Source organism: Glycine max, chromosome 8 (genome assembly GCF_000004515.6).
Source record: "Glycine max cultivar Williams 82 chromosome 8, Glycine_max_v4.0, whole genome shotgun sequence".
Lineage (NCBI taxonomy): Eukaryota > Viridiplantae > Streptophyta > Magnoliopsida > Fabales > Fabaceae > Glycine > Glycine max.
Window position 1 is genome coordinate 17,063,899 of NC_038244.2, and position 15,834 is coordinate 17,079,732.

Here is a 15,834-nt window from a genome sequence, read left to right on the forward strand (position 1 = left end):
GCTATGCGAAGGTATGGGGGAGGGATATTGTACGCAGCCTTACCCTTGCATATGCAAAGAGGCTGTTTCCGGATTCGAACCCATGAATAGGTTAGTCCAAGAGGCACCAAACTACTAACTAGTTAGGTGAAAGAAGAAGCACATATTGCAATTTAAGATTTCTATGTAAGCCGCATGAAAGCTGCATTTTATAGGTGAACAGACATAGTGGAGTACAATGAATGTAGTCATTGACTTATGCATAATGTATACTTCAAATTTATCTTGTTGCGAGGATGGCGTGAATATATGCCAGCTCCACTTTTCATAATAAACTACATATTTTCTATTACTGCGAGAATCAAAGCTGCAAATATCTGCACCACTTGGGGACATGAAAACAGGAAAACCAACATATAAACCAAATAAAACAACTGGCCAGTGCTGTGTATCCAAGTTAGAGTCAACTAAAGCCTTTTTTCTATACCAGAACATAATCAGCAATCTGCTACTAATAATTTATAAATGAGATTTTTGTAAACAATGGCCTTGTTTTGTTCCATTGTGCTTCTTGTTTCTTAATGTTCCTTCTTTTGGCTTAATGCTCAATGCATATACATAAACAAAGAATGCATGAAGATTCTAGGATGTTTATTTTTTTTTCATCTAATGTGTTTTAGTGTGTTCAAGAGCTTATCTCATTTGTTTTTATTTTACCAAAGTACTCAACAAGAGAAGCAATAGCCTTTGGACTTATGCAGCAGTTTCTCATGACTATAAACAAACAAAACTTTTCTTCAAGTGGGGTTTGAGCAACTAGGTGTAGTGGCAAACAAGAAAGCAAGAGAGAGGCAAATGTAGTAAAAGGCTTACATGCTTTTTCTTGTCACTTCTAATTTGAGATCCAGGTTACTCACAGCTTAAATGTTAATATGAGTTAAGAGATAGAAAGTAGGGGAAAATACCTAGAAGCTGCGGTTCCCTCTCCAATAGCAATTCTCAGTCATTTTTATTACTCAAATTTCTTTCTCTCTGATAATTTGAGGACACAAAAAGTGAAGGAAAAGAGAAAAAATACTTTAGTTTGAGGTTAATGGGTATCCATCAATCAATCGAGCAGGGGGAATTGATAAACAAATATGATCTTTACAAGCACAATGGTTATTCTTTCTTGTTTTCAGTAATATTCTTCAGCTGCTGTTGCTGTTATCTTTATTTTCTGGCCACAGCCCACAAGCATAGATTCCTCTGTCCTTGCTGTGTGCCTTAGAAATGGATGAATTTGCTTTTACACTGCTTGGATTCTTTTTGCCCATAAAAGGTTTTCTGCTTTTGTCTGTCTATACCTTCTCCTTTTCATTGATGCTTTCTTAGGCGGTTCTAGGCACACTCTATTGCTGGTGTGGTGTGAACACTACACGTACACAGGGATGATGCACACATACACATTTTATTCCAACTCCACCTCACCCTTCTGGGTATAAAGAGGCATCACCATTCTGCATTTTCTTCATTGCATAACCTCTTCATAGTCCCTTGACACACTTCAATACTAGAAAGTATTGTGAATTGTTTGTAACAGCAAAATGAGCTATCCACATTATCATATGGGCTCTGGTTAGTTCTTTTGCTCTTCTTGATTGTTCTTTATCCTTACACCTTGCATGTCGCTTGCATTAACTTTTTCATTTCTATAAAATGCATGACTTTGGAAAGTCTTTTTTATAATTCATGCATCTGGTTTTTTGGTTCTAGCTTCTTCTATCGTTTAACTGTTATCAATGATAGTTTCCTTGGTCCATTTGGAAGGTAATCGTTACTTTTTCCACATGTTTTGAAACCTATCAGCTATCTTCAAACTTTATATGCCATTTGCAGGTAGTAGAACTGCTAGGAGAAGCTTGGAGTTTGGGAAGACACATGTGGTGAGGCCAAAAGGAAAACACCAAGCTACTATAGTTTGGCTGCATGGTCTTGGTGACAATGGTTTGAGGTATGGATGGCATTCTCTTTAATATTGTTATATGCCTAATTCACCTATGAGGCATATATTGTACTTTTTTCTGTTGTGGATCCTTTCATAGCTTGTGTCTTCTCTTCCTCCTCTACCTTATGAGTTATCTCCTAGTTGTTACTTTTTCTTCACCAAAACCTTCTTTGTGTTTTTCTTTTTTATCTGCTGTTCAAGAGTTGAGGTAAGTATGGGCAGTATTTCTGACAAGAACACTATTCAAATACATCAGAGGGGTGCAGACTTGTGTTTTCCTGATGTGTTGTATGCTTTCAGTGTGGTGTTTTCTTTCAGTTGAGATACTAAATGGAATAAATTCTGTTGGAAAAAGTCGCTATATTTAATTGTTGGAAGTTTGCTTTGGAAGAGTATATACCAGACTCTCAATTAGGGGACCACGAGATCATTTGTTTTCTTTTCTAAAATGAGCAACTTGACATGACTTTTGACAGAAGAATATTTAATGACTAGAAAAACTAGCACATTCTAGAATTGTTCTTTGAACAGTGTGTTTAGTGTTGTCACAGAAAATACCATTCAGTTTGATCATTTTAATCTATGGATTTTTATCTAGTAAATCTGTGTTATCCTAATTGACGTTTGCATTCATCTCTGATTGTAATTAATGAGACAAGCATAATAAAAATATTGAGCTTGGTTTTGTTGCAGCTCTTATCAGCTGCTGGAATCTCTTCCACTTCCAAATGTAAGAAATAAACTTTCCTATTCTGCTTTTGTACAAACATATTCTCACTTTATCCCTATAATATTCTGATAAATCTATTCTCGTGTACAAAATATATGATGTTTGTTATGATGTGATGTGGTGCAGATAAAATGGATTTGCCCAACTGCTCCTACCCGTCCTGTAACCATACTTGGTGGTTTTTCTTGCACTGCATGTAATATTAAATAAACCCCCTCTTGTGCTTCTACTCATTCTGATTGAATCAGCACTGTGTTACTGTAAGCTAGAACTTGCAGTTAAACCTTACTTATCTAAAATTAATCAGGGTTTGATATGGGAGAACTTTCAGAAGATGGTCCAGATGATTGGGAGGGTTTAGATGCCTCAGCATCACATATTGCCAACTTGTTGTCAACAGAGCCAGCTGATGGTAATTTCACGGCTAAATAATAATTACGCTATGTTTGAGTAAACTTTCTACATGAAATAAGCTAAAATAAATTGAGTTTTTCCTATTAGTTAAATTCAATTTATAACTTCTATAAAACTTTTCTCATCTAATATTTCCAAAAGCTGAGATACACAAGTTAACTTCAACTTTATAGGAAAATCTCAATTCATTTGACCATTTTATTTTCTTTTACTTACAAAGAAGTTTATCCAAACAAGACCTTAAGTGTTTCCTAAGTATTTCTCAATGCATGAGAACAGATTATTCTTCATCTATAACCATCATTCACGTGAAAGGAAAAATAAAGATAATTGACCAAACTCTAATCCATAGCCTGTTAGTTTGCCTCTTTTAAGCATATTCAATTTGAGACTTGTAATTGATAAATTGTAGTTTCATTCATTCTGTTGATAAAGGTCAATAAGACATGGATTTTTTGTCACAGTGAAAGTAGGAATTGGAGGCTTCAGTATGGGTGCTGCAGTAGCTCAATACTCTGCAACTTGTTTTGCCATGGGAAGGTATGGAAATGGCATCCCTTACCCTGTCAACCTAAGAGCAGTTGTTGGACTCAGTGGCTGGCTTCCAGGATCAAGGTATTATTGCATTAACATTAACATTAACATTAAATCATGTGTATACATGTTGGTCCATCATGTAGCCACATGCTAATTGTTGGCAACTTGTGTTTGTGTAGGAGCTTAAGGAACAAAATTGAAGTGTCACATGAAGCAAGAAGGCGAGCTGCTTCGTTACCTGTTTTGCTGAGCCATGGAATCAGTACGTATCTATACATCTTGAATGTATCTTTTTTTTATTTGAGAGGTGTGCTTATAAATTAAACATGATTAAACATGCACGTACTGCTATGGTTTACGTTTACTATTCAAATGATGATCTCTTTAAGCGCACATAAATCATAGTTGTTTGAAGCCAACCTCCAAAATTCATTTTTGTAGGTGATGATGTAGTCCTCTACAAATACGGAGAGAAATCAGCTCAATCCTTAAGTTCAGCAGGGTTTCGATACATTACATTCAAATCCTATGATGGGTAACATCTGTTTTTGAGAATAAATAACCCAACTTTGAATGAATCACAAATCAGTTAAAGTAATTATTGAGCATTTTGGGTGCAGGCTTGGTCATTATACCGTTCCTAGGGAGATGGATGAGGTCTCTAATTGGCTTAGCTCAAGGCTGGGGCTTGGGGGATCCACATGAATAGCATAGTATAAGTCAGGGCATGCTTGTAAAATAACGAGTGGCTTCATCACAAAATGGTTTATCTGGCAATATATGGTATAAAAAGATTAGTGCATGTTTGGTGTGCAGTTGAAATTGTTGTCACACATGTTCCAAAACAATTCAATAGATAAAAGTAAAATGAAAGAAAAAGTATGGGTCATGATCCTTTTCCACCTGGTTTCCAAACGTGCACTTAGTCTTATGAGTTCCTTTAGTCATGATGCTGAGAAATAAAGATCTTAGATTTGAATGTGTTTTCAAGTAGTTCTCCCCCTTTATATTATCATAGTACCTAGAGACAGAGTCAGCAGTACTGTTGGAAAAATTTTGTTTTACTGTATTGTAACAATATAGGGTGCTTAGCTGTGTTGTTTATCAATTTCGGAGTGTTTTGTTCCTTATCTTTTCTTTCTTTCTTTTTTGTTTCGGTATCAATGCTTGCATGGAAATTTGGAGCTATGAAATCTTGCAAACTATTTAAATCCTTTGCCAGTAACTCAGTTCCTCAATATTTATTATGTGACAGCATCCAATTCCAGATGCTTATATGTTCAGTCTTCATTACTTCATATACAATATTAAAGCGAGGCACAACGAGGAATAAAATACGAAGAAAAAATCGTATATACAGGAATGTTGAAACTTCTTATTTGAATATAATCCAGAAATTAAAGTACAAAGTATTCACATCTCTTAATAGTTGATAAGCAAGTTCTTGTAAACTACATCTCTTAAAACTTCTTCACCTTAGGCGTGTGTTCACTGCTTGGAAGTAATATCTTTAAGCTTTTCCTTCAATTCACCAGTCTACGAGGGTAAAAATATTATTAAACAGTACAGTACATAATAATAGTCACAAGTAAAAAAACTAAGCATTTAAACGGGAACCAACCTGGTGCATATTGAGAACAATATCTGATCCACCAATAAACTCTCCCTTGATGAAAATTTGAGGAAATGTTGGCCAGTTACTGCACAGAAAGAACAGGGAGAACAGTAGGATATCATTAAAAAAATCGTTATTTATTAATTATTAAACTTTTAAAGGAAACAAGTGATTAAACTTGGAAGCACCAGTACTTGTCAATTTGCCATGATAACATGCTTAAAAACAAATCAAATATGAGCTCACAGTTATATCACATAAAATGCAAAGACAAAATGACATATAACCACAAACATGCGTAGACATTTGCAGGCTGACTAGTTTCCAGAGATTTGGCAAGCCTGTGGCTCAGATGTTCAGAGACGAGAGGGTCTAAGTGAAGAAAAGACAAATAACAACTGGTAAAACTCACTAGGTACTATGAAATCAATTGTTCCAGATTTCATATAAATACAAAGAAAAGTAGAACAAACGTTGATCTTCAAACCAACTTGATGACTCTCAGTTCATTGACAGGGCATTCATCCATCGTATTCCATTGGCATTAAGGGTTTCATTTTGTTATTCTGTTCTACTGAAAACTTGTTATTTATGATAAACATTAATTGTAAAATCCTTTTTACTCAACTTCATACTCAAAAGATCTGCTAATAGTTAATGATCAAATATTTTTTGGTTTGCCAAGGTATAATCACACCCTTGGCATCAAAAGCAGCTGATATGAGTTGGTGAGAACAGCTATTAGGTGGACTTCACGGAGTGGTTATTGTCTGAAGTGGAAGGGGAGGAATTTGATGCCGTAAGTCTTAGCCTGTTGGCAATTGAAATTTAATTTCTAATTCCAGTGCTTATTCTGAGCCAATTCCAACTACCTAACATAGGCCCAAGATGGCTTCTATTTCTATCAAACCACAATAATAAACTATCATCCATCAAAATTCTTAGTCAACTATTAACTACAATTGTAGATGACTAATGTTTTTTTAGGAAGCAGATACTAATAAGATCAACAAGCATGAAGTTACCTGAAGGCTTTTACAGCATTTTTAAGGTCAGGATCATCCAAAATGTTTCTAGCACTAATAGGAACATCTGCAAGAGCATTATATAATGATGATTGTAACTTACAGAATTGTTATCAAGTGATGTGAATTCATACTGTAACAAATTTCTTCTACGACTTCATCATAGAGAAACAAAAAGAACAAAAATATCAACAGAAAAGCTTGTCTTGAACTTAGTACTTACCATAGTGTTTTAAAACTCTTACAGCAAGCGAACTAAATCCACATTGTGGAAAATCAGGCACACCTTTCATGTAAACCATAACAGGATTATCCTTGACATCCTACACATATTAATCACAGTGACCAAAAAGTTCAAGTTACAGATTACTCAACATTATCAAAACATGAAGAAGAAAATAATAATTCACTGTTGAAAGATTGATTTGATATACCCTTACCTGCTCAATAACATTTGACAAAGAAATGCCAGAATTCTCAAGCTTATTAGCTGGCTTGAAGTCATCATGCGTGTCAGAATCATTTGACACAGTAGTCGAGTATCTTGTGCAATAAAACAACCCATTTAACTGTCACCATGTTAAAGGAACACTGTTAGAATAGAAGATTACAAATTGCAGTTTGAAGAATTATAAAAACTAACCAAGTTGGCACTGATTAGAAGAGTAATGCAATGGTATATATACAGCACCTTCTCCAAAATCAATTTGGGGTAAATCAAAAAGCCAAGGATGAAGCTGACATGCATCATGCCTATTCATGTGAGTAATTACTATAATGCAATCTAAGCAAGTTTACTAACCAAATTAAATAGAAAAAAAAGTAAAGAGACCAAAATTTATTCAAATTAAAAAATAAAATAAAAAAGCTCAAGAAAGAGCTAGAAAACAAACGATACCCATTAGGCAGGGTTGTGTAAAGAAAGTAACTTTTTTATGATTCACACAAAATAGATGCGAAAAACAAACTAAGTAACGATTAAACATGCTTAAAAATTAAGGGCTGAAGATCTTACGGGTCTGCTGAGAGAACGAGCTGCGATTCCCTTCAAGAACATGTTTGACAAGGATGTCGCCATTCGAGTGAACCAAGTAACAAAAACCCGAAAATGAACCCAAAACTGAACTTGTCTTATGAATGCCGTGTAGTTTTTTTTTGAAAAGTCAAAAATGCCCCTGAATAATATTTCTTTATTCCAAAGCCCAAAACATTTTTTCTCCCTCAGTTCAAGTTGTTCACTCCGCAGCCTCCTGCCTGAAGACGCCATATATCAGAAGCATTCTCCTTTGATCGGTTTTCCTTTCATATTTTTCTGTTTTGTTTAGGTTAGGTTTTCTTTTTCATCTTTTATCCTTTACCTTTCTCTTCTTTCTTTTTCTATTTATTAAATTTCCTTCAAGTTCTTCTGCCTCATTCCATGCTGTTCTCCTCAGAGTTAAAACCCCTTTGTTTATTAATATGTTGTGTGTGAACATTGCTTTTGAAAAGAAAAAAAAAATTGATTTGAAATGTGGAAGTTGTGAAGTTTTTTGTTTTATTGCCTTTGTTTCACCAGTTTGTTCCGGTAGCTGAAATTTCAGTTATTTGTGCTTGTTATGCTAGATTGAGCGGCCCAGTTGGTCTATTGATTTACATAACTACAAAGTTGTTATCTCTACTTAGTGCTGACTGGTTTTATGTCTGATTTAGGTGCCGTTGCTGCTTTACTGTTTGTGTGCCTTTGCATAGTTGTCTACTTGGAAGAAGAAGGTTCAGTGAGATGGTGAAGGACAAATTAAAGAAACATGTTCTCACTGCTTTCACTCCTAATGGGGATTATGTGGCTATTCTGTCTGCCAATGAGGTGGCCAAGGTAAATTAACCTTTTTCCCCGTCCTCCTTACATCTAACGTTTGGTAGTAGTTTACCTGAACTATTCGAGGATAAGTGCCTATGGTTCCCTTTGGGACACTAATTGTGGATGGTTTTGAATAACTGGTAACTCTTACTTTGAATTTATGGTCCTCTTAGATCATAATTAACTCTTACTCTGGCAGTTTATGCCCTACTAGTTTTCATTTTGAAAAATTATTACATGGTACAAGACCACCATGGTCCCAACAAATCTCTACTTGAAATGAACCGAGTTTTATCAACTCTTTCTCTAAATTGAAAATATTAATTATATGTCATGTGAAGATTGATTGGGATCATAGACATGTGGTGGTCCTGGACCATGTAGTAATTCCTCCTTCACTTCATGTTTTCATAAGACCAATTTCGCTAAATGGTACCTGATAAGATTTATGAATGACATACTTTCAATCATCAGTGAGCTAAAACAATGATCAAATGATCAACATCCATTGCAGCTGCTAATGAGGTTTTGTTGGATAATGGAATTCTATGATTATACTTACTCTGGTTTGTGTGAGACTGTTAGGTTGATAACAAAAAGTCATCCTATAATTTTCAGATTTGGAACACAAACACTGGACATTTGTTGGCAGAGTGGAAGCCATCAGATGGAGATCATGATATTCGTTATTCTTGTATTGCATGTAGTTTCATTGGGAAAAAGGTAGTATGGGCTTTTAGGAAGATCTTTTTAATCACTAGTGTTTTTTTATGCTGGAATCTGACTTTTTTCCCCTCTGACGTGGATTGCATGCTTTTGTAATTAGCGTAGAAAAGAACAGGGAACTTGCTTATTAGCTCTTGGCACAATCGATGGAAGCGTTCTAGCTGTTGATGTTTCCACTGGTGAGAGAAAATTGACTACCAGCCATCCCGGGTATTGTTGTAATTTCATTTTCTTTTTTACTATGTTAGATCATAAATTTTGTCCCTTATCTGACACTGTTTATTTTTAGTACCTACATGAAAAATTATTTAGAAATTTGTCCTTACTATTTATCAAAGTTATAAAGATGTTAGAGTTTCTTTTCATATAGGGACCAAAATGAAAATGACGTGTCAAGTATAGTGACCAAAATGTAGTTTTTTTTAATGTAGGGACCAAATTGAAGTGTGAATTTTTGTCAAATAGGAACTAAAGTGAAAAATATTATCAAGAATAGGGCCCAAATCTAAAATGTTATAACTTTGGCAAATTTTTTCATGGAGGGACTAAAATGTAGATTTTTTTTCATGTAGGAACTAAAATGAAAAAAAAAATGTTAGGTGTAGGGACCAAATCTTTAATGTAACCTTTTTTCTAATGAAAAAACTATATGTTTATAAATTCTCAAAACATTGTCATATTGTAGAACAAAGTAAAATTATCCATACAACGATACAAGTCAGTGCTTTTTGGTTGTCTTCCCCCTAATCTCTATGCATGGTATATTTTACAAAAGCCATTGTTGATTAACTTTATGTTGGTAACACATTGGTTTTGTTGGATCATCTGTGTGTGAATGAGGGTATCTGTCAATGCTATAAAAATATTGTTGGAATATGTTCATTGGCTTATTGCTTTATCTTACTGCTTTATGGTGATGAATGTTGGGCTTTAAAGGGACAACAAAGAAAAACCTAAATGAATATGTTAAGATAGATGTGTGGTCATAGAAGAAATGACAGAATACAAAATGTTTGTATGTGGAGAAATATTGATGTGATACCTATTGAGGAAAAGATGACAAAATATCAGTTGAAGTAGTTTTGGACAGGTGAAAAGAAGGACATTGGAGGCACTTTGTTGCATGGTTTTGCACCCTATTAAAAGGAGTAGAGACCAAAAATGACATTGGAGGAATTTAATATGGTGAATAGTATCCCTGAGAATTTGGTTTTTTACCGAGACCAATGGTGACATGTAATCATGTAATTGACCTCTCCTAGTAGGATAAAATTGTTGTTCATTGGGGTATGGATAAAATAAATATTTGTTTGTTTATTTTGGTCTATGGTGTATATGAATCTACATTTAATACGCATATTATGTACTTCTATCTCAAATTGAAAAGCGATTAATTTCCTTAATATTATTGCATGTGGACATCCATATATTGATTTTTATGCTTTCATATGAGATTGAAATGATAATTAATGTCAGTCTGTAATACATTGTTCTGGTCATCATACAGGGGGATTTGTGGACTCTCATTCGCAAACAAGGGACGTCTTCTTCGCATTGTTGGACATAATGGGGTAGCATACGGGGTTAATACTGAAACAGGAGAGCTTTTAAAGGAATTTAAAATCACAAAAAAGTCTATTACTTCTCTGGCTTTCTCGAATGGTGAATGCTAATTCCATCCGGAGCTTGGTCCATCATATTCATTCATCTTATTGCATGACAATCGACACTTGTTTCTTTTCTTATTTTCCAGATGAAAAATATTTAGCTATTGTCAGCTCTAGACCACGGGTTATAAGCTGGGAAATTGGGGAAGAGATTCTGAAGTTCCCTAATGATTTGGTAATCTTCATTACTTATTCTGGATATGAATATTTGTCTTTACAAGTTAAAAGCATCATTACATTTTAGTTTTATTCCTCAACAGGGAAATGTAGAGCACATTTCTATATCGAGTGATGCCAAAAATTTAGTTACATCAGATTTTGAGGGTAAACATCTTCAAGTTTGGAAGTGTGATTTAAATTCGGGAAATCTGTGTAGAGGTCCTACACTTCCCATAAGACATCCTCCATTAGTTTTGGACTGCCACAGTGGTTGCAATAAAGAAGATGTAGTTGTTTTGGCAGTTACTGGTAGAGGTTCAGCTTATATATGGAATTTGAGTGCTTCCTCCAAAGATCAGATACAGCCAACTAAATTGACTACGGAGACTAAAATAGTTGAAACAGACAAGGAAAATGGTGTAAGTTCAAAGAAAAGGCACACCTTGATTATTGCATCCAGATTACAACCAGTAGAGGAAAATAAACAGATGAAAGCTCTTGTGACTTATGGATCTGTAGATCATCCACAGTTTAGTATCTTAAATATTAGCAATTCAGGGGAGAATATAGTATTATATGTTGGAGATGAGACTGATTCTGTTCAGCAGCATGACAGTCCTTCTGGCAAAGGTCTGATAAACTCATTTTTAGCTTTTCTTACTGTCCTTTTTCCTTTCTTTTGAGTAAATGCTAGGTGATTCTTTCTTTTCTTTTTGTTTTTTTTTGCTTTTACTGGGATTACAAAATCTTAAATACTTTTCCTGCTCCTGTTGATGTTTGTCATAGATTGTTGATTGACAAGCTCATGAAATTCCAAATGGAATAAAATGTTACAAATTTTCAATTTGGATTTTTTTTTCTTTTAGTTTTTTGAGCCTACATGTTCTCTAAACTTTTGAAACTCCTATATATGTCCCCCTGACTTGGAACTGGAAGCAGCAATACCAATGGAAAGCAAGAAAGCTAAGAAAAGACAGGCAACATCTGATCCTGATCTTCCAACCACAACTAACGAGGTGGATTTAGGTAAGAACTATAATATTTTAAATTGTTAGTCACGAGTAACATTTTATTGGATCTCATTTTCTAGGCCATGTTCCCACTGAAATTGATATTACAGATTTGTTCACGGCTGTTTGTTCCTGAATTTTGTAAAGTACCTATTCTTTTGGTGTAGATATGATTTGCATGAAAAAATTCTGAACATATAGGCTATAGAAATCTGAACGATCCTAAGATTGAAAAAGAGTATCTTTTTTACCACAAAATTCATGCTAATATCTAGGACAATTTAATTTCCTTAAATTCATGTTCAAGTTTAATAGTTTTACTAAAATCACTCACGTATTGGTTCATGTAAAGTTTACTCTTTGGCATGATGAGCAGTAGTACTACCACGGTACCACCATCTGAGTATATTTAAGAATTGATTGGTATTTTTTGTACTAGCATTTAATGTAGATCAACATGAGGCTGCAAAAGGAGTCCTTCTTGATGATGATTTGAACGAGCCAACAATGGGAGAGAAACTTGCTAGTCTAAGTGTTCTGGATGGGAACAAATCAAGGAGTGATACAGAGCAAGAATCTTCTGTCCCAGCAAAGCCTCCAAGTGCAGACTCTGTACATGTTTTGCTTAAGCAAGCATTAAATGCTGATGATCGCACCCTTCTGCTAGATTGCTTGTTTACACAAGATGAGAAGGTTCTCTTTCTCTCCTATTTCTATTGAACATTATGTATATTTCAATGGAAATTGTCCACTTGCTCAGTTTCTTATGTTATACATGATGTAACTCCTTTTGCAGGTTATTAGAAAGTCAATTGCACAGTTGAACCCATCCAACGTCCTCAAACTTCTATACTCTCTCATATCTATTATTGAATCTAGGTAAACTCATAATTATCTGGTAAATGTAGTGTTTGTGTTATACAGTTAACTTATTTGGTACGAGTATTCTGTATGATTGGCCACTTCTTGATTTAAAATTTCCTGCATGGGCAAATAGATGGTGGTTTTGACAGAAATAGAACATACATAAAAAAAAAGTTGGTACAAAATTGACACCACATTAACCCAAATAGTATCCAATGTCCATCTATGGTGGCTTGAACAGCAATCAACAAACAATTATAATTAACCCCTTATGTACTTAACTTATGTTATCGTTAATATGACTTCTTTGCTATATCAGATTTTGCATTGACTCCAGATAAATTCTAAATAGATGTTACTTTCTTTTTGTTTTAGGGGTTCAATTTTGGTATGTGCTCTTCCATGGTTGAAGTGTCTACTTCTACAGCATGCCAGCGGAATAATGTCCCAGGAATCTTCATTAAAAGCTTTGAACTCTTTGTATCAAGTGAGTTCCGTATGCTGAATCCACTCAATAAGCACTTAATCTAGTGGGTTTAAAACTATCTTTCCATTCTAGCCATTAGATTATACGACCAAGGTAAATGCAAAATACGAGGCAACATGGTTGTTCTCGCTTCAGAATTAACAAAATGACCATTGTACAGATTAAGAAGGATGAGCACTTCTAAACTATTGTTACACTACATATTTGTTGATTTATTGAGATTTGAGACAGCTTGCAAGCTGTATATTCAAAGCTGCATTTCTACAAAATAACAAAACACAATTCAGCTTGTTTGTAGAATAACAAAACACAATTAAGTTATATATCAGCTTTTACATTTGGTGTTAAGCAAGGATTGGCTATTATCCAAGCTTACGCCAGATACATTTGAAATTTTATTTCAATTTTTAGTTTGGAAATTTGCATCATCATTCAATCAACATCATACTTCTCTTTTCTGCATTGCGTTCAATTTTTAGTTTGGAAATCTGCATTGCATTCAATTTTTGAATACATGGGAGCTACAAATCTCTTGAAAAGTTTGTAGAAGACATGACATGCTTGTTGAAGGACCTTTAACCATTGATCGTGTTTGTACCAATAGCTCTTTCATTATTTGATCTCTTTCATTTTTTTTTCGTGCGTGCAGCTGATTGAGTCTAGAGTCTCCACTTTTAAATCTGCCATCCAACTCTCAAGTTGTTTAGACACGCTTCGCATAGGGGTAAGCCACTTTCTGCTGTCTACAAATGGTTGGTTAGAAGAAGCTGTGACCAACTTGTGTTTATTAGTGGTTTCTTTTGGAACAGGCTATTGACGAGGAGGAAGATGAAGGTGAAATGGTGCCAGTTATCTATGAGGATAAGGATACTGATGATGATGAAGAATCTGATGATGCCATGGAAGATAACACAGATGAACAACAACCAGAAGAACAGTTTCATGCTGCCAGATACATTGATGCAAATGAAGATAGGTGAGATTGATATGGTGTTTTTGTTCTTCTCAAAATTTGTCATAACGTGATTGACAATGATGCATGTGATTGAGTTGGCAGTGTCTAATGTATTCGTTACAATATCTTGGAAGCTCCATGTCGATATAACTAACACTTTCACACTCTAAGTATTCCAATGTTTAGTCTTTCACTTTTTTACTACCACTTTGTGTATGTTCGAGCGATGATAAAGACAATAATTTTTCAGCTTGTTTAGGTTAGTAGTTTATATTGAGATAATATTTTTTTTCAGTGTCTTTATAGAGCTTTTGAAAAAAAAAAAAAAAAATCCGAAATAAGCATGCACTAAAGGAGAAGTCTCAAGAACAAAAGAACACCACATATATTATGAGAAATCTCCGCGTGTCACGTGATCATATATGTAATATATGTATGTACAATGTAAAATAATATTTTTGGAATAAATAATATATGTATTCAAAATGTAAAGATTAGTGATGTCATTCAATCACTAGGATGAATTTATTTTTAGTATTTTTAAATTGAGCATTTTTATTTAACATATGTTTGACAATGCATTTTACTTTTTGTGAAAAATATTAGTAACAATTTTAATATTTATCGAATTTATCTTTACAAACCAGTATGATTCTTTTTATCAGGAGGAATTAGACTCTTTAGTACACGTGTCAGTATGATTTTAGATTGCAATTTAGATCCTCCACAACTAAACTGCATTTATCTATATTTTCAACAACATATACGTTTTTTTAGTCTCTACAATCGCAAATACAACAGAAGTTTAAAACCTTGGTCAATGGCTCCACTAACTTTTTGTGCAGAAAACCTTTTCAAAAGCCACCTTCCAAAATCTAAATCTAACTAACAACAATCCTTTATGAAACTATTCACAAATGAATCATTTTACTTGGTACTCTATCATTCGTAATCCGCCAAAATTTGATATGATCATAAGGCAAACCAATTCTGCCTTAAATTGATATTTGAATAAACATTTCTTATACCCACACCAGAGTCCATGGAAGTGTAATGCGCCTAAAGAATCACACACACACACACACAAAGTAAATAAGTGTGTTTGAATTAGACAGTGACAAAATTGATTTTAATGAAATTGAATTTAAAGAATTAATTATTGTCAGAATTGATTATAAGTGTGTATTTGGATTGACAGGAACAAAATTGATTTTAAATAAAATTAAATTTAAAGAATCGAGTATTGTCAGAATTGATTATGAAATAAAGTGATTTTTGTTTGGATAAAAGATATTAAAAAAAAGTAATTTTTAAGGTAAACCAGAAGATTACTACAAGACAAGATTGAAACTAGATAATAGAAACTCTAGAGTAGAGTACATTCCACGCTCTCTTTTGGGCACATAAGAGCGAAGCCCCAACTTATTGAAAAACATAGAGTGTTTAAACTATATATTGAAGAAATTAACTAGTATTGTATTCTATGCGATGCTGGGTTGGGTAGTAGTAGTCTTTGTCTTCACAGCCTCAGTAGCACCCTGGGCCGCTTCCTTGGTGGACTGGCCTATCTCAGAGGCCTTTTCTTTAGTTTGACCACTCTTTTCTTGGGCTTTCTGGTTTGCAGAATGGGCCGCCCCTTTCGTGTTCTCCTTAGCTTCTTGGGCCTTCTGACCCATATCTCCCATCTTCTTCAAATCAAAGGGTCACTCACTCACTCACTGTATAATAGAAAGTTTTTCTTATGGTATCGCAAGCCAAGCACTTTTTTTTCGTGACGAGGTTTGAATTGCGTTCCTGCGTGCTTCATCATTTATAGTATTTCATGGATCGTCTATGACTTTC

The 15,834-nt window shown here is 34.4% G+C and overlaps 3 protein-coding genes across 10 annotated transcripts; 2 read left to right on the forward strand and 1 right to left on the reverse strand.

Annotated features, from left to right (window-relative positions):
• The first annotated feature begins 843 nt into the window (after positions 1-843).
• On the forward strand, positions 844-4,755 carry LOC100782153 (acyl-protein thioesterase 2). Of its 3 annotated transcripts, none has more exons than XM_006585580.4 (9): positions 844-1,139; positions 1,858-1,972; positions 2,660-2,696; positions 2,823-2,892; positions 3,004-3,108; positions 3,575-3,725; positions 3,827-3,909; positions 4,089-4,182; positions 4,268-4,755. In XM_006585580.4, the coding sequence occupies exons 1-9, from the start codon at positions 1,073-1,075 to the stop codon at positions 4,350-4,352; spliced, it is 807 nt and encodes a 268-aa protein (XP_006585643.1). In that variant the 5' UTR covers positions 844-1,072; the 3' UTR covers positions 4,353-4,755. The 3 variants fall into 3 exon arrangements, with proteins under 3 accessions (XP_006585643.1, XP_040874248.1, XP_003531704.1); XM_041018314.1 differs by lacking the exon at positions 844-1,139 and adding an exon at positions 1,166-1,300; XM_003531656.5 differs by lacking the exon at positions 844-1,139 and adding an exon at positions 1,340-1,596.
• Positions 4,756-5,003: 248 nt separating this feature from the next.
• On the reverse strand, positions 5,004-7,371 carry LOC100527610 (uncharacterized). Its single transcript, NM_001251743.2, is given in 6 exon segments — positions 5,004-5,183; positions 5,269-5,347; positions 6,288-6,354; positions 6,511-6,610; positions 6,728-6,856; positions 7,303-7,371. Coding segments are annotated over 6 exon segments (486 nt in total). The 5' UTR covers positions 7,366-7,371; the 3' UTR covers positions 5,004-5,135.
• A 91-nt stretch (positions 7,372-7,462) lies between these two features.
• On the forward strand, positions 7,463-14,291 carry LOC100796828 (WD repeat-containing protein 43). Of its 6 annotated transcripts, none has more exons than XM_006585577.4 (13): positions 7,463-7,612; positions 7,977-8,139; positions 8,743-8,847; positions 8,951-9,060; positions 10,358-10,512; positions 10,604-10,692; positions 10,778-11,306; positions 11,616-11,702; positions 12,138-12,379; positions 12,483-12,565; positions 12,926-13,037; positions 13,687-13,761; positions 13,829-14,291. In XM_006585577.4, the coding sequence occupies exons 2-13, from the start codon at positions 8,047-8,049 to the stop codon at positions 14,015-14,017; spliced, it is 1,869 nt and encodes a 622-aa protein (XP_006585640.1). In that variant the 5' UTR covers positions 7,463-7,612; positions 7,977-8,046; the 3' UTR covers positions 14,018-14,291. The 6 variants fall into 6 exon arrangements, with proteins under 6 accessions (XP_006585640.1, XP_006585639.1, XP_040874246.1 ...); XM_006585576.4 differs by having other exon boundaries at positions 7,464-7,612; positions 12,126-12,379; XM_041018312.1 differs by having other exon boundaries at positions 7,464-7,612; positions 13,847-14,291.
• Positions 14,292-15,834: the final 1,543 nt, after the last annotated feature.